Source organism: Pseudopipra pipra, chromosome 14 (assembly GCF_036250125.1).
Source record: "Pseudopipra pipra isolate bDixPip1 chromosome 14, bDixPip1.hap1, whole genome shotgun sequence".
In the NCBI taxonomy this organism is placed as follows: Eukaryota; Metazoa; Chordata; class Aves; order Passeriformes; family Pipridae; genus Pseudopipra; species Pseudopipra pipra.
The window spans coordinates 7,249,563-7,275,331 of record NC_087562.1 but is presented as its reverse complement, the minus strand read 5'-3'; the positions used below and the strand labels follow the sequence as shown (position 1 = coordinate 7,275,331).

Genomic DNA, 25,769 nt, shown 5'->3' with positions numbered 1-25,769 from the left:
ACGTCATCATTTGCCACTCCCTGGGGCAGAAACGTTCTCACAGAGGACATGAGTGACTCTGTGATGAAGAAGCAGTTTCAGGGCAGCCCTTTCTTTGCCCTTTTTGCTGCACAGCAGCTGCTGAGGTGCTGTCTGGGATGGGCATGTGCTGGAGCATCGTGGTCCATTGCCAGCAGGTGCTCCTGGAGCAGAGCTGCCTGTGGCCTCTGTACCTCCTCTGTAGGACCTTTGCAATCTGGGTTGGATGCCAAAAGTAATTATTTGCAGTTCAGAACCCTTGTCCTCATCCCATTACAGTTTCTGTTGTGTCCAGCATCCCCTTTCCATTCCCCATTTAAGTCAATGTGTGTTTAGCGCTGAGATGCTCCACCTCGGAGATGATCCCATTTCCAAATGGGTCAGACAGACCCACGAGCAGAGAGGAGGGCAGGAGAGAGGAGGGTGTTTCTCCAGGGCTGCCCTGGAGAATCCCCAGTGTGTTGCCAGCTGCTGGCTCACGCCAGCCCAGTTTTGCCCGTCAGGCCGCGAGATGTCACATCCCAAATATGACATATGGAGCTCGGACTCAAACTGTCTCTTTTCTGGGCTAAAGGATGGAAAACCCTCTTGAACTGTGCTGAAAGCACATGAGCACTGCATGGGTTTGCTGATTCACGTGGCTGATGGAGAGCAGCCAGCCCTGTCTGCCTGGTGTGTCCCTGTCCTGTCCCTCCGCTGCTGCTGGACATCCTGGGGACATCATAGGTGGTGGCCTTGCCCAAGGTCCATGGTGGTGGTTCTCTGGGGACCTGTCCTCACTCTCATCCTCCCTCTGTCTTTCAGATGTCCTGTGCTAACCTGTCCCCCCTCAGAAGGTCCTGCCTGCCTTAGCCAGCATCCTGCCTGCGATGGCCTCCACACCTCAGTGAGGGGCAGAAGGACAAGGAGCAAGTCCCTCCAACACCACCACATCCCCCAGGAGAGCCATGGAGGCCCCTGTGGACGTGCCCGTGGGGAACCTCATTGACTTTGATGCCGAAACACCCACCTGCGACCCCTCAGAGCCCGCTCCTCCCACTGCCCCCAGTGACAACGGGCACCTGGGGGACACAGGGGACGTGGCCGGGGAGGAGAGCGATGCCACCGAGTCGGCGGACAGCGAGAATGACATGGGTGACTCTCCCCGGCACTGGAGTGGCTACCACCGCTCCTCCTCCAACGAGTCCTTCTCCTCCAGCCAGAGCACGGAGTCGGCGCGGGATGAGGCGATGGCCGAGCGCCGGGAGTTCATGCGGCACTACGTGGAGAAGATCTTCACTGGGGGGTAAGCAAGCAGGGCCAGCGAGTGCTGCTGAGCCTGCTGCCAGGGAACATCCCATGGGATGAGATCTGGCTGCTTTTCCACTCCGAGAGCATCGGTTTGTGTCCTTCCCTGGGCTTGGCTAATGCAGCTTGTTGCTCCACAGCGTCGGAGCTAAGAGGGCATGCAGGCTTTGGCTTGCACCCCTCTCCTGAGCACATCCCAGCTCATCTTCCACCCCCATCTTCCCTCCCCTCTTCTTTGTCCCCTTTCCCCTGCCAGGGGCTCGCTGTGCCAGGGGGCTCACTGTGCCAGGGGTCTCCATCTCCTCTCCCCACTGTGCATCTCTGCTGATGCCCGTGCAAATGCCGGTGGCTCACACGTGCCCCGGGACCCCCAGGCAGCCCTGGGCTCTGTCCCCATCCCTGTGGTCTCTGTTTCGCGGTGTCTCAGCGCGTCAAGCAGGATCGAGCAGACGGAGCGTGATGAGCAGCAACAGGGCTTGTTTTCGCTCTGGGGCACCGCGCCTGTCTCTGGAGCTCAGTTTCTGCTCGCGCCGTCCTTGGCTCTTCCCTTCTCCCTCTGCCTTTGGTTTCCCCCCTGCCAGGGAGGAATAAAAGAGCAGCGTAAGCCGAGGGATGACAAAATGGATGCTTCCATTCCCCTCTTCCTCTGCCTTCCTCCTGGCACCACAGCGCTGGGTTGTTGCTGCTGAGGGATCATGTGGGGGAGTGCAGCTGTGCTGGCTGGATGGGGGACGCCAGTCACATCCTCAGCTTTAATGGTGTTTTTAAAATTTTTCCTCATTTCAGAGAGGATTTGGACCAAGAGGAGAAGGCCAGGTTTGGTGAGCTCTGCAGCAGCGAGAATGGGAAGGGCAGGGAGTGGTTCGCGAGATATGTGAGCGCCCAGGTAAGGGGAGTGATGGGGAGGGAGCAGAGATCCTTCACTAGACTTTTGAACAGCCTGGGCAGGAGGGTCAGAGTCACAGAATCACACACAGAATCACAGAATATTCTGAGTTGGAAGGGACCCACAAGGATCATCGAGTCCAACTCTTAAGTGAATGGCCCATACAGAGATCAAACCAGGCCAGGGGAATTTAACTGTACCCCAAATCAGTATTTTTGGAGGGCAGAAACTTGAGGAAAGGGAGGAACCTCAGTACAGGGAGTACAGAAGTGAATAAATGCATCTCAAGGCAGTTGAATACATAATTAGTGCAATGTGGGAAAGCACTCATTTGTTTTATTTAAAATTAAATCCCACCAGCACCTGGAAATGACCTATTCCCTAAAAGAACCATCCAGAGAGGCAAAACGCTGTTTCTGAGGGGGAGCCAAGCTGTGTGTACTCTTTGCCCATGTCCCATGGTGGAGGTCCCAGGGTGGGCTGAGGCTGTTCTTGCTGCTGTGCTGAACTCTGGGCTCTGTCTCTGCAGCGCTGCAACTCCAAGTGTGTCTCAGAGCAGACCTTCTACCGCCTGATGCAGTCATTCGCCCTCGTGCTGTTTGAGTAAGTCCTGGGGGGAGTCTGGGGCTTCGTTGCAACCACCAAAAGCCCCTGAAATCAGAGCCATGAGGCTGTTTGAGTTTCCATCACTGGGTGTCTTCACTGAATCCTCCCTCCATGTCAGGTGTCACCAGATGGATGATTTCAGCCCCGCCAAGAACCTCATGACCATGTGTTTCACATACTACTACATAGGTAAGAGGCATCTGCACCCTTGTGCAGGCTTTGCTGGTGCTGGGGACCTGTGTGATGTGAGCCCTGTGCATGGGAAGCGTGGTGGAGGGGCACCCCAGCTCACCTTGTTCTGGGTGACACTGATACCGAGTGGAAAAGAGCCTCCATGTCTGAGAATCTATGGATACTGGCAGAGCCCCTTGCTGGGGTAGTAGCTCATGGGGATGCTGGTTTGGCATTGGCATTGGCATTCTAGCCAGGGATGTTTGCATGTGACAACCCCCAGATGTTCCCCGACCCTGGGTGTAGGATGTGAACACCCCAGCCCAGAAGCACCCTGGCTTGTTACGTGGTGTGTGGTGGCCACTCCTCCACAGGGGGGCTGGATTTTCTACCGAAAATGTGGATGAAGATAAAGACCTACAGGAATTGGGGTGGGATAGGATCTTGGGTGTTTCCATCTGGCTCCTGGTCTTCCTGGTGCATCTTGTAGATGGAGCAAGTCCCCCAGGAGCTGTCAGCACTCAGGACCATGGAATTCACTGAGCTCCTGATGTGTTTCCCCCAGGCAAGCCCCATGCTCTGCCCCTAGAGGCCAAGGAGAAGCCCACGGGCAGCATCGACTCGTACCTGAAGTCGGCGAACACGTGGCTGGCGGAGAAGAAGGACATCGCAGAGCGGCTGCTGAAAAACACATCAGCCAAGACAGAGAACGTCAAGGGCTTCTTTGGGGGCCTGGAGACCAAACTGAAGGGTCCTGCCACCAAAAAGAGCGAGTGGGTACCACTCCATTGGGTGGGCAGGGTGGGCTGGGGCTGTGACTGAGACAGAAACCTCCTGGGTTACCATGGCCGTGGGAAGGTGGTCTCTAGCCTGGTCCCATGCTTTGTGCACTAGTCATTGTCACCTCATGGTCTGGGAGTCCTGTGTCCCTTGGGTGTGGAGTTATGTGGTTCCAGGATCGTGGTCTTCTGTGTCATCTCTGTGCTGGGTCTGACTGGGATGGACACCACCATCTCCTAGTCACCTTTTTGGCCCCAGGGAAAATGGCACGGGAGTAGGGGGTCTTTCAAATGATGGTGCTTCCTTCACCAGGGGCATCATGGGCTGTCAGGGGGGACAGGACTTTTGGGAGCTGACACTGTTTTCTGTGCCACAGCGAAGGTGAGGACAAACCGAAGGAGAAGCTGAAGAAGACAGGTGAGTGGAGTCAGGATTGCTGCAGTGGGCATGGTCAAGGCATCCTGGGGGAAGGAGAGAGGGCTGGAAATGCTGGAGTTCCTTGTTTTAGAACAATCACAACTCTTGTCCTTCAAGGAGTTTGTCCTCAGTGTCACAGGCTGCAGAGATTTGGGCATCCACTGCCCTGCACTTTTGTGGTGCATCAGTCTCCCCCAGTCGCTGTGTGTGCTGCCAAACCAGTGGTCCAGTCCCTTGAGTATTAGTGGGCTAATACCTCCCCACAAAAAGCAGCCAAAGCTCCTCTTCATGTTGCTGTGGATGTATTGAAGATGAGTGTTTGGTTTGCAAACCATCACCGCTTCTCGGATGCCAAGCTGGGAAGGGGGGGCATAAAATCTTTGCTTGGGTGGGAAGCTGGGAGTCGTCCAGACCTTGGCATGTGACTGTGTCCCCCCCCAGTTTCTGTGCAGAGCCCAGAGGAGGAGGAGAAGAAAGGAGAGAAGATCTACCTGTACATGCACCTCAAGCAGCAGCCAATCTGGTAAAGCCCCCGGGGCGAGCTGGTTCCTGCCTGGCATTGGCCTCCATGGGGAGGGGGTTTGTCCTCTTGTCCCACATGTTCTCCAGATGTTCATGAGTGCCTTTAAGCTGCTGCCTCTAACAGAGGTGACCTTGGGCTTTGGCACATCCCTTGTGCTAATGAGAGCATGTTTGCAGCCACAAAAGAGCTGGTCCAAAAATGGATCAAATCTGCCAGACTTGTTTGGGCCATCCTCGAGTCACCTCCTGACCCCTGGGAAGTGGGTGAGCTTGGCTCTGAAGGGATTTGGGGACAGGCTTGGGGAGATTATAGAATCATAGACTGGTTTGGCTTGGAAGGAACCTCAAAGCTTATCTCATTCCACCCCCCTGCCATGGACAGGGACGCCTTCCACTAGACCAGTTTGCTCCAAGCCCCATCCAACCTGGCTTTGGGCACTTCCAGGGATGGGGCAGCCACAGCTTCTCTGAGCAACCTATGCCAGTGCCTCACCACCCTAACTGTAAAAAAACCTTCCTTTTATCTAATCTAAATCAGATATCAGGGACCTTCCCCAACATCTCCCTCCCTCCTGCAGGCACAACCTGCGGTTTTGGAACGCCGCCTTCTTTGATGCCGTGCACTGCGAGCGCAGGAAGCGATCCCCCACCACCAGGTAGGGCATTCCTGGTGGGAAAAGGAGACTCTGTGTCCCCTCCAGGTCCCCCAGGGTCTAAGGCCTAAGCATGAACAACCATGTGGAAACGCTCTGCTTTCCACCCTGGATTGCAAAGCTGCTGGGACCACTGGGTGGTGGGGTGGGCAGGTGAGATCTGCATCCTCGTAGGGATTTGAAGGTTTTCTTGCTCGTTTTGCATTGGTTTTGGAAGAACACAGCCCTAGAGGTGTGCCCAGAAATCCCAGCCAGGTTTCGGGCTGTTGGTGCTGTTTGCCAGCAGATCTGGGAGATGCTTGGTGCAGCCCTCAGGGAGGTGCAGTGGATGGGAGGGGATGTCCTGTGTCCCTGCTGTCCCCAGGAGGGCTGTGGTGACCAACCCTGGGTAACCCACAAGGACGAGAGCTGGGGATGGCAGCAGGGCCAGCCCTGAGAGCTGGGAGGATCGGGACAAACCCTGCAAGGGGAAGGGGCTGCTCTTGTCACAGGGTGGCTGTGGCTGGGCATGGGGCCCCCTCGGGGTGCAGGGGTGGGTGAGACACTCTCCAGGCTCATGCCCATCTCTTGCTCCCCCACGGGGCTGCTGTGAGGGCTCAAACAATTCCCTCCTCTCGACTGTAGTTTCCCTGCTCCGAAGCCAGACCCTCCCGCTGTCTGTGAGTGCCTTGAGGCTTTGAGCTCTGGGGTGAGAGTCCTCGAGCTCAGAGCATTCGAGCGGCCCCTTTTCTGAGCACTGACAGCACCTCTTGAAGCAGCCAGTCTGCCTGTGTCCTCCCCAAATCCTGAGCTAAGCCATAGCAGCTCTGGCTCTCACCCTGGGATGCTCTGCCAGGCTCAGCGCACCGATCAATCCCTTTTTTCCTCTTTAATGCTCTTCCTTTTTTTCCCTAGCAAGCACTGAAAGAGGCTATTGAACAGTAATGGAACCATAACTGCATTTGCTTTGATTAAGCCCCAAATTAGCAGCAGCAAATGTCTCACAAGGACATACGCCACCGGCAGCTGCTCTCTGCTCCGGGTGCCTTTCCCAATTAATCTGATGGCTGAGTCTGCCTCTGCTGCAGAAACAAGCCTGACTAACAAATGAGCTTTGGGAGCTGCAGCTTGGAGTACCCTGAGTATCTCAGAGGGGGTTGGAAGGTGGTGGTGACCCCCCCGTAGTCCTCTGCAGAGGATAACAGGAGCCACTGGGTGAACCGGGGTGCTGCTTGATGGACTGAGGATTGAAATCCCTGGCAGGAGAAGGTGGTTGGTGAGGGCTGGGTTTGAAATTCCAGGTTGATGCTTGGCCATGGCAGGTGTCCAGAGGGTCCCTGGGGATGGGGTACCCCATCTCTGTGGGGTGCCCAGGGCATCTCTGGGGTGGCTGGGTCGTGTCCTCCTGGGGCTGCAGCGAGACCTGGGGAGGATTTTTCTCCTCTGTGTGGGGAGGGTGGGGAGGGGGGAAAGAAAATCAGAACTAAACTCCTCTTTTTCTCTCTCTTTCCTTTCTCTCTGCCTTCTAACAACCTTCTTCCATCTCTTCTTCTCTCCGTTCCCCTCCATCCCTCTGTCTTGCATGATCTTTTCACGCACCACTTTTGTCGGCCCCGTTTCTGCTGCCGCTCCAGAGGGAACACTGGGGAGGAAGAGGAGAAGAGGTGTGTCTGTCCCTGTACTTCATTAGTGTCCAGAGGTTGATGCTCACTTCAGGTCCAAATCCTGCCCTGGGGAGGGGAGTAAAGTGTTTTGGGGGGCTCTGGAAGGTCCTTTCTCCACAGGGGAGGAATGGCTGCCAAAGGTTTGACTGTGAGCATCACCCTCACCAAAGGGCCAGAGAAGTTTAAAGTGGTTCCTCTTTAATATGGTTTTTGAAAAGGAACATGAATAGTTTTAAGCTGTGAGATTTTGCTGGGAACATCCCTCTGGGCAGGTTTTGGACATGAACTGAGTCTGTTTGTGGAGAAAGCATCCCCCTCTCCTGTCCTTCCCGCTTGCTCCTGGCTTCTGCTGCCACATAGAGGTGCTGAGGATCCTTTGCCAGCTGGAAAAGCTGGTCCTTTTTGGTTTTTTTAATGCACTTTTTTGCTGCCATCCCTTTGTAAAATTAAAAATGCAAATGGGGGCTGCATGTCACAACTGGGATCATGTCCTTGGAGCCACATCCATCCGTGCCTCGAACTGGCATCAGTGCAGAGGACAGTCATTGCTCCTTGCTGGAGCATGGGATCTTGAAGCAAATCACTCCAAGTGGTGGCATTAGCAAGAAGATAAGGGTTTTTTGAAGTCTGGCAGTAAATCTTCCATGTGGCTGAGGAATGTATTGGCAAATGGATAACCTAAATATTGCTTGGAGCGAGCACTGCTCAGGTTTGCTGTGAGGGGGGAATGCTGCTGCTGGAAGAGGGGTGGTGCTGAGCAGTTGATGAACAGTTCTCACCAGTTCCAGTCACTGCAAAGCTTTCCTGGATACCCCAAAATACAACTCCACAGCCCATGGGGTTGCTCACCCCTGAGCCTGCCCTGCTGGGCCAGTATGAAGATCAAAGGCTTTGAGTGGAGCCACATGTGGGTTTTCCCCCTTCCCAGGCATGTTACTCCCCGAGTAATAAGCCAGAAACACAGCCAGTTTTTTTGAGGGGGCCACTTTGATAATGTTTTTTCTCCCTCCTTCCTCCCTCAAAAACATAAAAAGGCAGGAAAAAAAAATGTTACAAACATGCTTCTTCTGTAAACGAGCCAGTGGGTTCTGTGAAGTTTTGCTTCCAGATTTCAAAGCCCCTTAATTTTTCTCCTCTCTTTTCAGCCTCCACATTTGGCTGTGGGTTTTATTTGTTATCGTAAGCTTTATCTGGGAGAAATTACACCTTTTTTTTTTTTTTAAATCCTTTTAAACATATTGTATGTGTTTCCAGAGCCCTATAAATATGAGCTGGTAAATGAAGGCTCAGCTTAAAAGCTTCGCACACCCAGGCTGGGCTTGGTTAACAAGGACGGGCTCCCTTCATGAGGTCAGCCTGGCTGAACACTCATCCTCTTCCAGTTTCAGCCACGCAAATGTGCACTGGGCTGAGCCAACCTCAGTGAATTTAGGGTGAGACCCCCTTGTCCCAGCTGTACTTTCCACCCAACACAGACCCTCCCTCCTGCTTGGTGTTCCCGCAAGCTACAAATGTGTGTTCTGCTCCTGGTGTTCTCCTCTTCCTTCTCCTCCATAGAGCTATGTTTCTTCTTCCTATCCCTGTTTTTCCTTGCTTTTCCTTGTCTCATCCTTGGCTGTAACCTCACCTGACTTCTTGGGAAGGGCCTGGCTTCACTGTGGGGCTGTAGTTTCCCTGGCATGCATGCACTGAGCCCCCTGCCACCACCCCAGGGACATCCCTGAGGCACAGGCTTTATTCCTGGGATGGGGACTCCTGCCACTGCCTAGAGCTGGTTGCAAACATCTAGAGCTTAAAACCCTCCATCCTTTAAGGCAATGCTGCAGTTGCAGGGAGCTGGAGTGGAGCCGGGGCATCCTCAGGGCACCACTGGGATTTTGGCACATCAGCCCTGGAGAGGGGCCGTGGGGAGGGGTATGGGAACCCCCTGCGCTGTCAGAGGGGGAGGTATGTTTGGGGAGCAGCTTGCTTGGGGTTCAGGGAGTTGGAGCCCTGCTGCAGATGGGGGAAGAGGTGCCTGGTACCCCCTCTGGCACCCCTTCCAGTTTGGGGGGCTTCAGCAGAGCCCTGCTGGGATGGCCATCCCCCTGCTTCCTCCTCATCCCCCTCGCTGAAGCAATGGCACTGAAGGTGAGCTCTGTGCTGGAGCAGTCAGTGCTAGTTTTAGCTCTTAATCAAGGCCTTTCAGGGCAAAGCCAAGGCTGAATAAGACCTTTTCCTGGGGCATCTCTTGCTTTGCCTCAGGGCAGGAGATCTGCGCATGGATGCAGCCTGCGAGCTCATCCAGCACAAGAGAAACCCTGGATGCCCTCCTGTCCTCCAGCAACATGGCCCAGGGTGGGAGAAGGCAGGCAGGGGGTCCTGGGGTGACGGTGGTGCCAGATGGACTTGTGCCTTTCAGAGAGAAATGGTGCCACATGACACAGGAGGAGCGTGACGACAGCCTGCGCTTCAACGAGAACATCACCTTTGGGCAGCTGGGGTGAGCAGGGCATGGGGACTGGCCCTCCTGGGGACCAGCTGTGGAGGGGGGACACCTGACAGATGTTCCCCCACTGGGGACATCCCTTATGGTGTGGAGGGTGCTTGAAGCTTCCCCCTGGGAGCTGCTCCTGCCCCGTATATTGAATATCCAGGTGCCAAAGGGCGGGGGAGAGCTCTACCACAGCTGAGCACCATCCCAGTGCCCGGCACAAGGGGCTGTGGAGAGGGAGAGGAATGTGGGGGGAAGAAAGACCAACTTGGCCCTTCCCTCACCAAGAGCATCTCTGTCCTCCCTCAGCACCTTCATTCACAACATGCTGGCGTTCGGCCTCAACAAGAAGCTCTGCAGCGACTTCCTGAAGAAGCAGGCAACAATCGGCAATTTGGATGAAGGTAGGGGAGATCCCAAGGGATGTGCACCCCCATCATGGGGTCCTGGAGGGATGAAGCATAGATGGGGTGGTTCAGCACCCTCCCAGAGCTCTTTTCTTTCTCCTCTGCAGAGCAATACAAGCTGCTCAGTGACCACATCGAGCAGATGGCCACCGAGTAGCCTCCTGGCTGGCACGTGGTGATGGAGAGACGGCAGCCGGACAGGTGGGGAGGGGAGAGAAACCCACCTCCGGGGCTACCTGAGGCTGAAGCTGGGATACTTACAACAAAAATCACACACACAAGCTGCAATAAAACCTGCATGATCATCCACCAAACTTTAGAGCTGCACCAGGGCAGCCTGTAGACATAGGAGCTGAAGAGCCCCCTGCCCTCGCCAGACCCTCCTGCCTCTATTTTCAGAGTAGACAGTCCCAAAAGTGAACTTTGTCAGTTAAAAAGCAAAACAAATCACAAGACAAAAGCAGAAAGAGAGCGACTGTGCAGCCCCCAGGTGCTCAGTCTTCAGCCCCCACGAAAGGCTGCTGTGGTCTCCAGTGTTTGCAGCTCGGTGCTTTTCCAAGGCTGCCGTGGATGGTGGTAAATCCAGAGGTATCCAAGGCTGCTTTTCCCTGCTGCCATCCCCTTGATGAGCGCAGCAGATGCTGGAACTGTACTAGGGATGCAGGAGGAGAGGGCAGGGATCACATCCAGGCGCTGGGGCTGCATTCAGCCACCGAGGAAGCCAGTGCCAGGGGGAGCAGCCGGCTCTGCCCCCAGTTTGATCCATCTCCATATGTCCGTAGTGAGGCACCGGGTGCTGGGAACACGTGGGTTTGTCCCGGCTGCTGAGGAGGATGATGGGATGCAGCAGCCAACAGGAGGCTCTGGGTCACTCGGGTTGTGTTGTGTATCCAGGGATGTCACCACTGGCTGGGGACACGGGCAGTGCGAGGGATTGGTGGGAGCAGAGATGGGGCTGGCAAAGTGCTGCTACTGTGCTCAGGATACAGCTCCTTGGGAGCTGGAAGGAAATCCTTCCCTTGGGAAACCTTCTCTGCACTGCCTGTGTGGTTTTGTACCTCTGGGCAAAGAGGAAACACAGTTTGCTTCATATCATTAGCCTGGATCAGTAGGAAAAAAGCCATGGCCTTGGGCAGGATTGTGGGAAGAGGAGGCAGAGGAGAACCTCGTGGCTTGGGAGGAGGCAGGAAAGCACATCATCCTGCTCCCTGCTGCCCTGTCAGTGTTGGGATGTTGCTGGATTGTGACATTTCCCAAAGCCTCCTGGTTTCCCACAGCGACCGTGGTAGCAGATTAATCGCTCTCCTTCCCCGGGCTGCTCCTCGCTGTCCCCTCCTTCCCCAGCCCCTTTGCTCCAGCTGATCATCCATCAAACCTGAAATAGCCCTGTCTTAAGGACATCTCCCATTCTGCTCAAGGGATGGCAGCTCCCACTGTGCAGCATATCTGATTTTTCCCCATGGATCTTGGCATGGTGATTGCAGAGAGGCTGGGGACATGAGGACATCGCTGGGGACACGGGGACATCACTGCTCCCCTCTGCAAGGAGCATCCCATAGGGTCAGAAACCCCCAGCCCTGCTCAGCCAAAGGTCCAACACTCAGTCTCACCCCAAAAACATCATCTTGAAACACAAGTCTAGGTTTCAAGAGACAGTCAGTCCATTTTTCCCCATGCTGCCAGCTGTATCCTGTAGGATAAATAGCATAAAATGGTATTTTTTCCATGTAGCTCTTAGTTTCTGGTATTATTTCTGAGCATCAAAGTGATGCTTTTAGCTAAGCTGGGCTTCCCTTGCTGCCAGGGATGGGACTTGGCTCCACGTTGGGTCTTGTAGGAAGGATGGATCCAGCACAAATTTTCCCTTGGCCATTCCCAAACCTGGATAGAGTTACTGGAGAAGGGTTTTTGCCGGGGTGAGGGGCAGACATTGGTCCCTCCAGCAGCCCCTCAGCTCCATGAACACCTTCCTGATGGGCAGGATGTGCTGGACCACAGGCAGCTCAGCATCCTGGAGCATCCTATCCCCATGACATCCCTGTATCTGTCTCCACTCAGGTCTTCCCCAAATCCTCCTTTATTTCTTTATTATTTTTTTTTCCCAACATGAAAAAAGAAGTTCAGCGCTGAAGTGTATATTATTTGCATGTGTATTTTTCTATTAAAAATAATTAAAATCAAATAAAAAATATCCATAAACCCTTCTTGGCCGGGACTGTGTAAAGGATGGGGTGAGAGAGAGAGAGAGAGATTGGAATAAATTACCTTAAATATTAAATTTTTTTGCTCCACTGTTGTCGTGTGTTTTAACCAATGGATCTTCTCCATGCTTCCTGCTTGGCCTCGATGTCCCTGGTGCCTTCCCAGTTCTGCCCTCATCATCATCTGTCTTTTGCTGACCTATTTTTTAATAGAGAAAAATTGCTGCACCTTTTACAGAGACTTTAGCATTTGCCCCGGAGCCAGAGAGGCACATGAAGGAGATTTAATTTTTATTTTCTTTTCCCCTGTGCTCTCAATCTCTGCCAGTCACCACTGAGTTGATGGCAGAGCTGAGATCCTGCTCTGGCCTCGGGACATTTGATTTCAGTGTATTTAAAAATCAATTACTCACTATTATCCTATTAAAAAAAGATGTTCCCTTAGGATAACAGGCTGGGAGTGTCATCCTCCACCCAGGCTTCGGAGTCCACGTCCCCTTGGGTCTCCATATGGCCAAGCTGAGCCTGTTCCTTGCCCTGCAGGGCTGGTTTCTCTCTTGGTAGCCCAAGGGGAGGGTTTTGTGGCCAAGTTTCTCTTAGGAAGGAACTTGCCCCACTCCTTTTTATTTTAATTACCCTCCACAGAAACCACCCTCCCCAAAGCTCATGCTCAGAGGTTTTACCTGGTGTTTTACCTGGATGTAGACTGCCCGGCTATGGAAAACCAGGAGCCATCCACATGCCCTGGGATCACTTTTGTTCCTTCCGTCTGCTGAATTCCTTATCACCTTGCTGTGCCTGATAAGTTTGTGTGTATAAGAAAGGAGGGGCTTATTCCTGAAGTATTTGCTCAGCTCCAGGTGCCCTTTGCAGTGGCTGCACCCCAGCACCTCCCTGTTCCTGGTTTTGCAGGCTGGGTGCTTGGGAGGTTATAGGGGCAGCAGGCATAGCAAGAGGGAAGGAGATCTCTGGCCACTTAATCCCAAACTGTGAGGGAGTGAGATCCATGGTGAGTTAACCTGGAGGTGGGGGGTCTCCTGGGAGAGGTGTCCCTGTCTTGCTCATTGTGTGGTGGTCATTAAGCCCATTTAATCATTAATGAATTAAAAAGCGCTGCATTAAAAGCAGTGAGAGGCAGCTGAGGGGTGTCAGCCCACCCAGGAGGGTCGTTGGTTGAGCTGAAATGATCCTCATTCTAAAATCCCTGAGGGTGGGTTAGACCAGGTGTGATGTGGGGAACTGCAGGAGGAGACCCTGGGAAAGGTAAGAGCAGGAAGGTGCTGGGCATTACAGCCACAGCCCATCTCCCCATTCTTCCCTGTGGGGTATTAGCTACACCGTGCAGCAGCTTTAGGAAAACTGATCCAGCTCTGGGATGATGCCACCCATCCGTTAAACCCAGGATCAGCAGTGGCCCTGTGGCTGCTCCAGCTCTGGTCCTTCAAGCCTGAGCACAGTGAGCAGCTCTCACCCCTCTCCCTCCCTTGGGAGGGATCAAAGGCCGTCTGCTTGCCGGGCTCTGGGGGTTTTATTGCGTCTCTATTAAAGCTGTTAAAAATCTTTCCATTGTAGTAGTGTCTGGGAGTGATAAGTATTCATAACAGAGGGGATTCAAGATGGGTTTGGTTGTAAAAACACCTCTAAGCTGGCTGGATTTATGGCTGTTAAATCATCCCTTCTCTCATCTGTCACAGCCTTTTCAGATGTTCATCACTGAACAACAGTGAAGTTGGGCCATAATTTGTGCCACAGTGTGTGGAGCAGGAGGAGGGGAGTCCTCTCCATCAGTAAGTAGCTCAAGATTTATGGAGACTTCTCTTATTCTTTTTTTTTTTTCCCAAGTAGGAGAGGCTTTGACTCACTTTCTCTGCTTCAGCTTGCTCAGCCAGCTGGAGCCAGGTAAGTCCTGGCGGATTTAGGGCTGTGCCGGAAGGTTTGACAGCAGTGTTCAGGGAATTTGGGGCTGGCCCTTGTCTGCAGTGGGATCTGCAGTGTAGAGCTGTGCCTCTTGCTGTGCTCAAGCTCTGCTTTGGGGCCGGATCTCCTCATCCTCTCCTGGCTCTGGGGTGAAACATGGGAAAATCGCACCAATGCAGCTGGCAAAGAATCCTAGAATGGTTTGAGTTGGAAGGACCTTAAAGATCCTCTTGTTACACCCCCCTGCCATGGGCAGGGACACCTTCCACTAGACCAGATTGCTCCAAGCCCCATCCAACCTGGCCTTGAACACTTCCAGGGATGAGACAGCTACAACTTCTCTGAGGCCAGTGCCTCAGCACCCTCACAGTGAAGAATTTCTCTCTAATATCCAATCTAATCCTACACTTTGTCAGTGTGAAGGCATTCCCTCTTGTCCTGTCACTCCAGGCTGTTGTCCAAAGTCCCTCAAAGAGTTGTGATTTTAGGCAGGTGGGAGGTAGGAAGGTCACCTCGTCTTGCAATTGCAGCATAAAACTTAATCAGCATTTTGCAAGGCAGCGCTGCTGGGGATTCCAGCAGCAACTCCCACCCTCCCTTCCCCTCACCACGCTCAGAACATGGAAAACCTTTTGGAGGTGAAGCCTCCAGCTTAGTCCAGGTGCTGACAACCCTCCTTCAGCTGGAGTATTCAGGATGCAAGTGAAGCACTGGGATGGCACCGGGACCAGCATCCCATGTGGGTGCTGTCAGCTGTCGCACTGCCAGCCTGGTACCCACAAAGCAGGACCCCAAAACATCTGGCAGAGGCTGTTTTGCCCCCCGTTTTTCCAGATGTGCCGGTATCTGGTTTCGTAGCCCCATCAAGTGTCTGCCAAGCGAACTGCACCGCTGGCTCTCGGGTCCGGCACCACTTGGCCCAGGATCGCTCATGGATGTTTGGCTCTTGCTGCCTGGAAAAACCTCCCGGCAGATGTGGCCCCATCTGCTCTCCCGTTGGAAAAACCACAGGTGGGAAGGGGGGGGTCCTGGGCAGTACCATCGCCCCGTGGTGTCACTGGGTACCTGGTGGCACACAGGGTGTGTAACAGCAGTGGAGAAACAGTGAAGGTGAGTGTGGAAAAGGCTGTTTGGGTGGGGGTGATATGGGAAGAGAACCCCTTCCCAAAGTGGGGGAGCTGGGGGCTGTGTCTGGGTTCCACAGGAGACCCCCAGAACCTATGCACTGTGCTCAGTCCCCTCTTTAGATTTTCAGATGTCTAATATATGGTGGCTCAGCCTTGCCTTGGTGCTTTGGGGCTCTCTCCACCAAAAGCTGAATTTCCCACCAATTGTGGGAAGGAAATCTGTTGAAATACCCTTATTCTCCCTCCAGACATGGAACATCTCCAGGAGATGTTTCTTCTTACCCTGTGGTAAATGTCCAAGAAAACCCAGGGGACTCATTACTGTCCTTCCACCGGGGTTGGGATGTTTAGGTTTTAAGTCTCTAAATGTAGAGAGATGGGCCCCACCACTAAAGCATTAGATTTTATCCTTCTCTGAATAAATTAAAATCGAAATTGGAAGATTCCCATGGAGAAATGTAACTTTGATTTGTTTTAATTTATTTTTTTTCCCCTTGCAGGAGCCTGAACTTCCCAAATGTGTTTTATGGCAGCAGAAGGACACTGCTGGGAAGAGATGTGCCGTGGCTCCTTTCGGAAGAGCCTGAAGGCAAGGCTGAGTCACTGAGACAGAGCTGCAGAGAGGGCCTGGACAGTAATAAAACACATCTGTCCTCTGTGGCCACATCCCAGATGTGAGTCACATCCCCTCCCTCTGCACTTCCAACTCCAGGCCGTGTTTGGACAAGGTCACTGCAGCTCCTTGTCCAGCCGGGAGGCACATGGTGGTGTCTTGCCTGAGTTGTTTTTTTCCCTGCTGGTTTCCCCAAGGACTTTGAGCTCAGCTGTGAGCAGGCCTTGCCATGGGCTCAGCCAAATTTGCCCGTCTGCAAGCAAAGTGGGATGTGCAGCCCCATAAAAGCTGGACAAGCTGGAAAATTCCAGAAAATCAGCATGCTTTCTCTCCTAACAGATCCCTCTGGAGCTGGCTGAGTATGAAGCTCCTGGTGGTGAGGATGCAGGACTGACAGAGCCGAACCTACAAGGCAGTTCCCTTCTCTCCTGGTGCTGTTTCTGACAGTGCTACAGAAGTTGTTTGCAGGTTTATTCCAGCCCTGGGGCTTTCCCATGTGTTGTGTCTTCCCACAAGCCCCAAGGAGGATGAATGCACAGCCTGGCTGAGCCGGCTGGTTTAGCGGGGAGAAGGCTCTGGAGCTCCCATCAGCAAAAATCCCAGTCCTGATCCTAGGAAGCTTTTGCACAAGGTGAAAGCCTTGTGTGTGTCCTAGCTGGGAATGCAAGTGGAGACTGAAGGGTGATTTTCCTTTTACAGCTAGGATGGAGGCAGGTGTGTTCTCCCTGCAGCACACTGTCTGTATCCGGCAGTCAATGTGCTCAGCTGCATCTCCAAGCTTGTGTTTTATGAGCCATTTCTGCAGTTTCTCCACAGAACAGGACATTTTTGGCTGCAACCATGAGAGAGAAATCCTGTGGGGCCAGGTGGGATGCGGGGCCTCTTGTGCAGCCTCTGCCCAAGGTCACCTTCTCCAGCCTTTAGCTATTAATCAGAGAAAAACACCTTTCCTTCTCCCTGGGGACTGGGCATTCAGGGTGTGAGCAGCCCTATAAATAAGAAATCCAGGGATGTGGCACAAAAAAGAAGATTGAGGTCCCCAGGGGATTACTGTGGGGCTGGCAGCCAGCAAAGCTGCTTCCTTGCCGAAGGGAGGCAAAATTGAGCAGTTTTCCTTGGCTGGCCTCTCCTGCCACTGTGTGTGCCGCTTCCAGGCAGGATGCTTGGGGGCAGGAGGGACAGGCAGGGCCACTGCTTGCTTTCCACAGGCTCTCAGCTTTGCTGTCACTCAGGCAGTGCTGGAAATGGGTCTGAAATGACCCTTCCTCATTGCAACCCTGTGGCTTTTGCCTGTGGGTTTTGGCATCCAGCCCCTCCTGGCCCCTGTGGAGGGGATGGATGCTTGAAGAGGAGTCAGACCCTGGAGCAGGCGAGGAAAAGGATGCTGGAACATGCTTAGCTGGGAGGTCAAGTTTCCCAAGATGGCACTGTGGTGGCTTTTTAGAAGCTGTCACTGTCAGCATAATGGGGAAAAAAACCCTCCTGAATAACGTGTGTCTGGTGCAACTGCACAGGGCAAATATTTGATGTGCTGAATAAATGAGCAGGAGGAAGACGTCAGGGAGACCGGGGAGCTCTGACTCATGTTCCCACAGCCAGCAGTGCTCCAGACACCTTCCCTGCAGGCAGCTGCCAAATGTCCCTGTCCCTGGAGTGTGACACACAGAGGCAAGCAAGCCCACACCTCTGCTTGCAGCTGGCAATCCTTGCAGCACTCCAGGGGTGCAATGGTTGCCCCTGGGTGGGCTGGGACAGTCCCGGGAGCAATGGAGAAACAGCAGCAAGGGGGGAGGGAGGGGTGTGTCTGGGAAGAGGGTCCTGGGTTGTACATGCTAGTTTGGCCCCTTCCTCCCCTCCAATTTTTGGGGGTGCCGAGTGCAATCCAGTTATCTCCCAGCCTTATTCCCACTTAGAATGCTCCTATTGAACAAACAGCCCGGAGATGCTGCAGCCATCTCACTGTCAACATGATGGGCTTCACCTCCTGGATCTGACACGGGTTTTGGGTGAAAATACCGGGCAATTTCCTGCCTCCCAACCTGCATTTTAAACGTGTGGTAAAGCAGCAACGTTTTTTTTCTGGCCGTTTGCTTGTCTGGAAAGCTGGTCGGTGCGAGCGTTTGAGCAGAGCTCTGTGGTTTTCCTGCCTGTCCGATTGCAGCTGCAGGGGAAAGGCGGAAGATCTCGGCTGAACTCTCATTTCCCATCAGGGCAGCGCTTGTGCGCGGCGGGGGAGGGATAACCTGCAATTCAGTCTCCGGCTCAGGGTACAATACAGCCTGTGTCCTGCTGCCATCGCGGCCGGCCGTGCAGGGACAGCCTGTCCCAGCCTCCTGCTCACGCTGGTGGCACTGCAGCCTGGAGGGACAGTCTGTGCCGCTGAGGACACGGAGCATTTTGTGATGTGCGTTGGCTTTGCTGCGTGTCTGTGTGTGACTGGGAAACGTTCTCCCCCGCCCACTGCGTCCTGAGGTTTGTGGATATGAAAGTCCACATGTCTCTTTCTTCTTTTTAATTGCTGTAATTCGTCTAGCTCTTACCCAGGGTCAGGTCTTACTCGTGGCTTTGAGTTCCCTCCGTGGATTTATTTTGGTTTCGATGCTGTTCAAGAAACAAACCACCCCAGCCCCTTGCGCTGTGCCCTGTGTGTGCATCCCGAGCGAGGGTAATTTTCCTCGCTGGAGTAATTTCCTTGCCCCCAGTGGGACTCCTCTTGTGAATAAAGCTATGTGGGATCAGCGTCTGAAAACCACAGCCTGGGAAATTTATGCAGAGGAGGGAAGGAGGGAGATTGTTCCTAGCAGGCGAGTGGTGGGGCTGATTGCTGTTCTCATGGCAGGCGGACGGGGCTGGTGCTCATTAGCAGGCAATGGGATGGAGGGCAGGGTTCGAGAGCTCACAAATTGCCTCAGAGCAGAGGTTGGTGCCTCCTGCCCTGGATGCCGTGGTGATGAGTGCCCAGGGGGGTGGGGTTGGGCTGGCAGTGCTTCCCTGTGCTGGTGTCAGGAGTGGGATGCTCGGTTCTGCCCCTGTTTTCCATCATCCTGGAGTTTGTAATCCGTTTTCCTCTCTTGGAAAGGAAGAGAGCCTGGATGTGCTGCTGTTACAGGGCTCACTGGCAGCAAGTTGGTGCCTCTACATTTGCAATGTGTCCAGGGTGGGGTGAAGACAAGGTTTGAAAAATCAGGAAAGAGAATGGTTAAGAAAAACAGTGTCTTTCAATCAAAGAGAGGTGAAATTTGAAAGTATCAGGGGCAGGGAAAGGTAAAGGCTGATGGTTTTGCACTGAGAGAGCACCAGGCACAGCCTGGGCTGAGCAGGGGGCTCTGAGCAGCATGGAGCAGGGGAAGGGGACACGTGTCATGGGATGCATCCCCTGGTCCTTTCACTGCAGACACAAGCAAAGCCCCCATCCCTGTGGGACTTCCCAGGAGCTGCTCCCACAGCCAGGCTCATCCTGCACCCTCCGTGGCAGCCCCATCCCTGCAGACCAGGCACCCCCAGCCCCTTAGCACAGGGGAGCAGCACAATTCCACCCAGAACCCGCTGGGAGTGGGAGCCCCAGCAGAGCCGGCGAGCTGCGTGTCCCCACGCCAGCACTGCCACCCCAGGTGGCCTTGTTTTCCTCGGCAAAGGCGGATGGGAGCCACCATCTTCTGAGCAAAGAGCATTTTTAATCTCCTGCTCCCGCTCCGTGCAATTAACTTGATTCCCTCCCCTCGTTTCCTGCAGAGGTTTAATTAAAATGCATTGTTCGCCTCGCCAATTATTTGCTCTGTCCCCCGGATAACCTCTGTGCAGGGGCTTTTTTTTTTTTTCTTTCTTTCTTTCTCTTTTTTTTCCCCCTTGTTGTTATTGAGGTTCCTCTCTGCTCCCCCCTCGGCATCTCCAGCAGCGTTTACCTGCCTGGGAGAGCGGGATGGGGGAATTATGGAAGCACTGCAGCCCTGCACGCACAGGGGCAAGCGGGGGGCCGCAGCATCCCCGTGGAGCCGGTGGGGGGAGGCACATGGAGCTCCGTGCCCCCGAGCAGCTGAAACAACAAGACCTTGTTGACTTGCCTTTGAGTTCCCGGCACTCGGCAGCTGCTGCTCCAGCAGGTGATAATTGAAACCGGGAACGAACCTGGATGGCGTCAGGGGTTGAGATGTAGTTCAGCCTTCATCCCCCTCCCTCCTCTCCCTCCTGCCACGGCGGAACGGTGTTGCTGGCACGGGGGCTTTGCACAGGGGTGGGTGGGTGACACTTGTGTCCCCAAGGAGACGGGTGGTTGGACAGGGAGCCGAGCGGCCGCAGCTCCGCAAGGTCATCTCTCGAGGAGCGGTTTTGGAGAAGGGGTGTTCAGCGCTTTCTAAAAATAACCCCGTTGCAGGACCAAAATAACAAGCTGCTCTCGAGCAGCGCTGTGCTTGAACCCGGGCCAAGGCAGCTGCTGCCGGGCCGGCGGCGGCCCTTCGGTGTGCGGTGCAGCTGGTCCTGCCGGGGGGGCTGCCGGTAGTCCCCCCCACCGGCAAGGGGTCGGCCATTGGATGCAGGATGCCTTGGAGAGATGCTGATGCTCAGCCCTAAGATGCAAAAAGAGGAGGAAGGGCAGGTTCTACTCCTGGGAAGTTCCCTTGGGAAGTAGGGGTTGATCCCCTTTGAGGAGCTGGGTGTTGGGAGGGGACACAGCCATGTGGTTCGCCCCTTTTCCAACAGTTTGGAGAGCAGGACTCATGTCTGGGTCTGCTGGAAGATGCTGGGTGTCTGCAGAGCATCGGTGTCATCTCCTGCAAGGTCTCCCTAGCGTGTCCCCAAAGTTTACTCTGCTCTTGCCTTTTGCAGATCCTGCTCTGGTTCTTGCCTGCTCCCCTTGCAGGGGCTCTGGCAAATGTCATCTTCCTGGTGGCCCCACAAACTGGGATTTACTGGTTCACTGATTTCAAGGTGCAGGTCTGGGCTTGGGGTGTGTTTCATCAGAGTCTGTGCGGCTCCAGGCTGCAAACCAGGGGCTCCCTGCTCTGCCAGCCAGGGGGGGAAATTATGGAGACCTGGAGGGGTGTTTATAGAGACCTTATGGCTTTCTACAACTACCTGAAAGGAGTTGGGAGCTGGGTGGGTGCTGGTCTCTCCTCCCATGGAACAAGTGACAGGACAAGAGGAAATGGCCACAAGTTGCTCCATGGGAGGTTTAGGTTGGATATTAGGGAAAAATTCTTCACCAGAAGGGTTGTCTGGCAGCTGCTCGGGGCAGTGGTGGAGTCCCTATCCCTGGAGGGATTTAAAAGCTCTTTAGATGTGGCACTTGGGGACATGATTTTGTGGTGGCCTTGGCAGTGCTGGGTTACTAGTTGAATCTGATGGTCCTAAAAATCTTTCCCAGCCTAAACAATTCCATGATTCTGTGACTCTTGTTAAAGTTGTTTCACATGTGAAATCCCAGGGGATGGCATGTGCTGTGTCCTGATCTGTGTTGAGGTGCTGGGAGGTCCATCCATAACTGTGGGGTGGCATCCTCTTTGGTGAGGATGTGTGCTTCCCCCATGATTCTACCCCAGAATGCCTTGTCAGTCACCATGCTGTATCCTCAGCTTCGAGACCACAGGTGCCAAACATTCCTGAATGATGTGGGTGGATAATCCCATCGGCTCCTGGGTGCTTTGGGAGATGCCCCAGCACAATAATGCCAAGCTCCTTTAAAGATATGGGCTTGGAGAAAGGGGGAAACAGGATCACACCTTCGCTCGAGGTCGTGTCAGGGCTGCCGGAGCTAATTACTGCTCAGGGATGAGTCTCAACCCCGGGATATTTCTGGGAAATCAGCGCTGCTTCGGTGCTTCATCCTGAGACGGGAGATTAACTCCAGCTCCGCGCTCTGCCGATGGCCGGTGCAGTGCCTGGGGATGGAGCAAATTGAGCACAGCGTGGCGTGTCCCCTTCCTCCTGAGTGCCAGTGAGAGGGGCCAAATCCGGGCTTGCTAGAGAGACTGGACCTGCTGCTGTGGTGGCTCATGGTCCTGCTGGTCCTGGGAGTGATGGGGAGCTGTGGCTGTCACAGTTATTCAGTAACGACCTCCATGGCAGGGGGTGGAACTGGATGAACTTTATGGTCCCTTCCAACCCAATTCTCTGATTCCTGTAGGCTTTTCCTTGCACTTGCAATCGCCTCCTCCCGAGCATTGTGCTCCCACACTGTGTGGTGCTGTGCACGTGTGAAAGCTGGGTGGGAATTTGATGCAGGTTAATCCTGTCCCAGAGGGTGAGGATGCATAGTGAGGAGAACGGAAGGTAGAAACTGGGAATAAACCTGCCACGGAGCCAGGCTGGTGGGGAGAGCAGTCTCAGTGAGGATGCTGAGCAGTGAGATGCTGGAGCTGGGGAGGCCAGGCTGTGTTTTCATGCTCCCTGGAGTGGTTTTGGGGTCTGATGCTGCTCTTCCCACAGATGATGGGATTTATTGACATCTACAAGGGGTTAGTGGGGGATGGGATTCAGCCATTCAGGGACCTCTGCTCCTTAGGATTCAACCCAGAAACCTGGCTGGATCTGGAAGAGCCATCCCTGAGAAATGTAAGTTGAATTTACTCTTACGTGAGGATGAGCTGCTTTTTAGGCTCTAGAGTGAACAGACATCCCTCCCGGGGTATTGTCTGGGTGCTGCACTCGAGCCCAGCAGTGCTGAGCTCCCTTCTTCTCCCACCCACCTTTCCAAATCCGCTGATGAAACTTGGAGCAGTTTCCAGTCTAATTGCAGATTCAGAGTGGGAATCCCCAGCCCTGCAGGGAGGATAAATCCTCTTTTAACCCTCTAGAAGAGGGTGCAGTGATAGTCTGGGGAATGCACTCCCACTCCGTGCATCCTTCGAGGGAAGGGTCCAAACCTGTCCCACGTTCCAGCTTAAAGCCTGGCCTTGGGTACAGCTTTGGTGCCTTCACAGCCAGATCTGCAGGGCTGATTTTTTGGGAGAGAAGGTCTAAACTCCATGTCACAAGCTGTTCACACTGAAGTCAAACCAAGCCTGTTCATGGTCTGACAGGGACCTGGTGGTCCCTCTCCACCCAGCCAAGCAGCAGCCAATCTCTCCCAGGACAGCGTGTGCTGTCTCTCATTTTGGTTTTATTTATTTATTTATTTATTTAGGCTTAAAATCCATACTCCTGGCTGTTCCTGCCTTTATATGCATGTGCTCTATAATTGAAAACTCTCAGTTGTGCGCTTCTCCCATGCAAAGCCAAGGCTTCAAATCAGCAGGTGGAAATTGAACCGATATCTTGGCTGCTGAAGTGAAAATTTGAATGAAAATTTAATTTTTTGCACCTCAAAGCAGGGAACCAGGTTCCTGGGGTCCTGGCCAAAAGCTGGCCATGACCTTGCCTTTTGGGGATGGTGAGGGGAGCAAACCCCAGAGATGTGGGTGATGGGGTGAAGGAGAAGGCCTTTTTGGAGTATGTCTTGGCCAGATGGAGTTTCAGCTGCTGTGTAACAACATCATCTTCTGATGGTTTTATGGGGTTTATGGGCTGAGGAGAGGAAACTGAGCATCTTCTGGGCTTTGAGTATCACCAGTGAGGCTCAGACCTCTCCTGCAAGGATGCTCAGCAGCCTGAACCCCTTGGTGATATTGAGTGGTACTCCATGCTCAGCCAGGTCGTGATGCTTTCAGACTCCAGGTGTACTTAATCCAGGTGCTTTTCTGCAGCATCAAGCTGCCCTTGATCCTATTTGGCACCCTGCTTTTCATCACCACCAACCAGGTGGCCCAAGACCTTGTGCTGGCCTCTATTGTCACCTGCAGAAGGCAGCAATGACGTTGGCATTGTGCCAGAGATAAAACATTGCCCTGAGCATCTGCTCCTGGGCTGGGGGCATCCAAAGGCTCCTGGGGGGTGCAAAGGGCTGGATGCACCGTGGAGGGTGTGTGGAGCAGGAGCTTCCCATCCCCATGCTCACACTCTGGGATGGCAGGCAAGGCGGGAAGTGAGGAGAAGGAACCTGGCTAGAGAGGCGCTGTGTGAGCTGGAGCTGTGCCACTGCCAGCTCTGTGAGGGAGGAGTGTTCCCCCGGAGGGGCTGGGGGCTTCTGGGGGGCATGTGGCCCCATGGGAGCATTTTCCCTCATCCCACGTGGATTTGATTTCTCGGCCCACGGATTCCTTTCCGCTGAGGAAAGCCCGCAGAGCCGCCTGAGCGAAGGAGCTGCAGCAGGAGGGTTCCTCTCGGATCTTGTTTTGTGTTTGTTTTTAATTGAAAGACAAAAGGCCGCGTGCTGGAGGCAGCCTGCCTTTCCCTTTGTCCTGCCTCCTCACGGGATGAGGAGAAGGATGTGAAGGGAGCACACGGCAGTCCCCGGGCTGATCATCACCCATCCCTGGGGTCGCTGTCCCTTGTTCCCATGGGACCACCAGACCCCACCGAGCACCAGCTGCCCCTTTCCTGGGGGGAACGGGAAGCAGCTGCAGGGTGAAGCCGCAGGCAGGTGTGCCATCACGCCTGCTCTCCTGAGCTTCAGTTCTTTCTTTTCTTTTCTTTTTTTTTTTTTTTTTTTTTTTTTTTTCTCCTTTTAATCCCTGTAAACAAAGCAAAAGGGCAGCTGCACCCGGCAGCACATCCCACCGCAGCCGCCCCGGCAGGGCTGGGGCTTCACCCTCGAGCTGGATCTCGGCTTCACAGGTGATTCCTGCTCCATGCCTTTGCCAAGGCAAACCCCTCTCACTGGCCATGGGGTTTCCAGGCAGGTCAGGGTGTTGGCCGGAGCAGGGATACTTTTGGGAGCAACCCACTCCGTTGTGCCCGGGGCCGCCCAGCAAAGGGGTGGCTATTTATGGGCTGAAAAAGGAAAATTGTCCAACTGCCGAAATTGGCAGTGAATCCCATGACTATAATAAACAACTTCCCGGCCAAGGTCCCTGGCTATTTTCTCTCTGTTTTGGCTCGGAGAGGAAGATTTATTTTGTTTACCACTTGGAATTTTTTTCTCTTCTCTTTTTTTTCCCTCTTCCTTTGGGGTATTTAAAGCCAACAACCCCCCTGAGCCCAGGCTGGGGTCACTGCTCTCCTGAATGTCTCTAGATCCATGGAGGTGTCAGTGCCACCAGCTCCCATTGTTGCACTGGAAGTAGAACCTCTTGGAATGAATTTAAAGCCCATCCCTTACAGACATGCAGGACATTTGTATCCTCCAGATGAGCCTTGATATTAAAAGAATTAAATCATAAAACTCAAAAAAAACCCAAGCAGAAAAAACTCCACAGGCATCCAGAAAGGGTTTTCCTGGCTGTGAGACTGACCAGTGAAGCAGGAAGGTGGATTCTCTGTGCACCCTTTTCTTTCCCCATTTTCCCTGGGGAGGTGTGGGCTGCCAAATCCTGGTTTGGGAGCCCCTGCATTGCTGTGCTGTCCGTGGCTGACCCTTTCCCCATCCTGCAGAGATACCCTATTGCATTCCTGTGGGATGCAAAGGGCATCGAGCTGGATAAATCAGGCAAAAGTGGTGGGAAAACGTGCAGCATCTCGGTGTGGTGACAACTCCAGCGGTGCAAAGGACCTGCAGCAGCCCAATCCCTGTGCCTGCAGCAGGCTGGAGCACGGGGGCTGAGATATTAGGAGTTGAGATCCATGTTTCGGGACAGCCTTCACTCTGTACACATGATGGAGCAGTTACAGTGAGAGACCACCAGCACTCAAATCCACCAGGAGCTGGGGCAGACCCTGGAGCAGGGCTCTCCTTGCAGCCAAAGCAGGACAGAGTTCACAGCTTGTCACAGAGGGGGGTTGGCAGAAGCTGCTCCCCTCTGTTTATTGATGTAAAATCCAGGTTTACTCTCTTGAAAGGACTTTTTTCCCCCCAGCTGATGGTTCCCATCAGATTTCCTGTGGCACAACTTGTTTTGCTCTCCAGCTGGGAAGCAGGGTAAGGTCCGGGTGTGTTTTACCTGACACCAAATCTTCGAGGTGCTGCCAAGGACATGAGGTTTTGAGCAGGGGACCCCCAGGAAGAATCCCTTAGGATTTTGCACGGAATTTTTTTCTTTTCCCACAGACACAAGCCAGCTGGTTGTTGTCAAGCTGA

The 25,769-nt window shown here is 53.8% G+C and overlaps 1 protein-coding gene and 1 long non-coding RNA gene across 3 annotated transcripts; one reads left to right on the top strand and one right to left on the bottom strand.

Annotated features, from left to right (window-relative positions):
• Positions 1 to 965: 965 nt before the first annotated feature.
• Positions 966 to 12,141, top strand: KIAA0513 (KIAA0513 ortholog). 2 transcript variants are annotated; one of them, XM_064670999.1, is made up of 12 exons: positions 966 to 1,303; positions 2,092 to 2,191; positions 2,721 to 2,794; positions 2,916 to 2,986; positions 3,534 to 3,741; positions 4,125 to 4,165; positions 4,607 to 4,688; positions 5,266 to 5,343; positions 6,954 to 6,983; positions 9,385 to 9,465; positions 9,766 to 9,860; positions 9,971 to 12,141. In XM_064670999.1, the coding sequence occupies exons 1-12, from the start codon at positions 966 to 968 to the stop codon at positions 10,018 to 10,020; spliced, it is 1,248 nt and encodes a 415-aa protein (XP_064527069.1). In that variant the 3' UTR covers positions 10,021 to 12,141. The 2 variants fall into 2 exon arrangements, with proteins under 2 accessions (XP_064527069.1, XP_064527070.1); XM_064671000.1 differs by lacking the exon at positions 6,954 to 6,983.
• LOC135422048 (uncharacterized) lies at positions 1,297 to 19,951 on the bottom strand. The gene is made up of 3 exons (XR_010434305.1): positions 19,783 to 19,951; positions 12,129 to 12,263; positions 1,297 to 1,879 (listed from the first exon to the last, which is right to left on the bottom strand). It is a non-coding gene; the product is annotated as an uncharacterized LOC135422048 (long non-coding RNA).
• Between the last annotated feature and the right edge of the window lie 5,818 nt (positions 19,952 to 25,769).

Bases quoted from the DNA above. Each gene is read 5' to 3' on its own strand.
- KIAA0513 (XM_064670999.1), top strand. From the start codon at position 966: ATGGAGGCCCCTGTGGACGTGCCCGTGGGGAACCTCATTGACTTTGAT. The intron at 4,166-4,606 runs GTGAGTGGAGTC...GTCCCCCCCCAG, and splicing joins GGAGAAGCTGAAGAAGACAG to TTTCTGTGCAGAGCCCAGAG. The intron at 6,984-9,384 runs GTGTGTCTGTCC...TGTGCCTTTCAG, and splicing joins GGGGAGGAAGAGGAGAAGAG to AGAGAAATGGTGCCACATGA.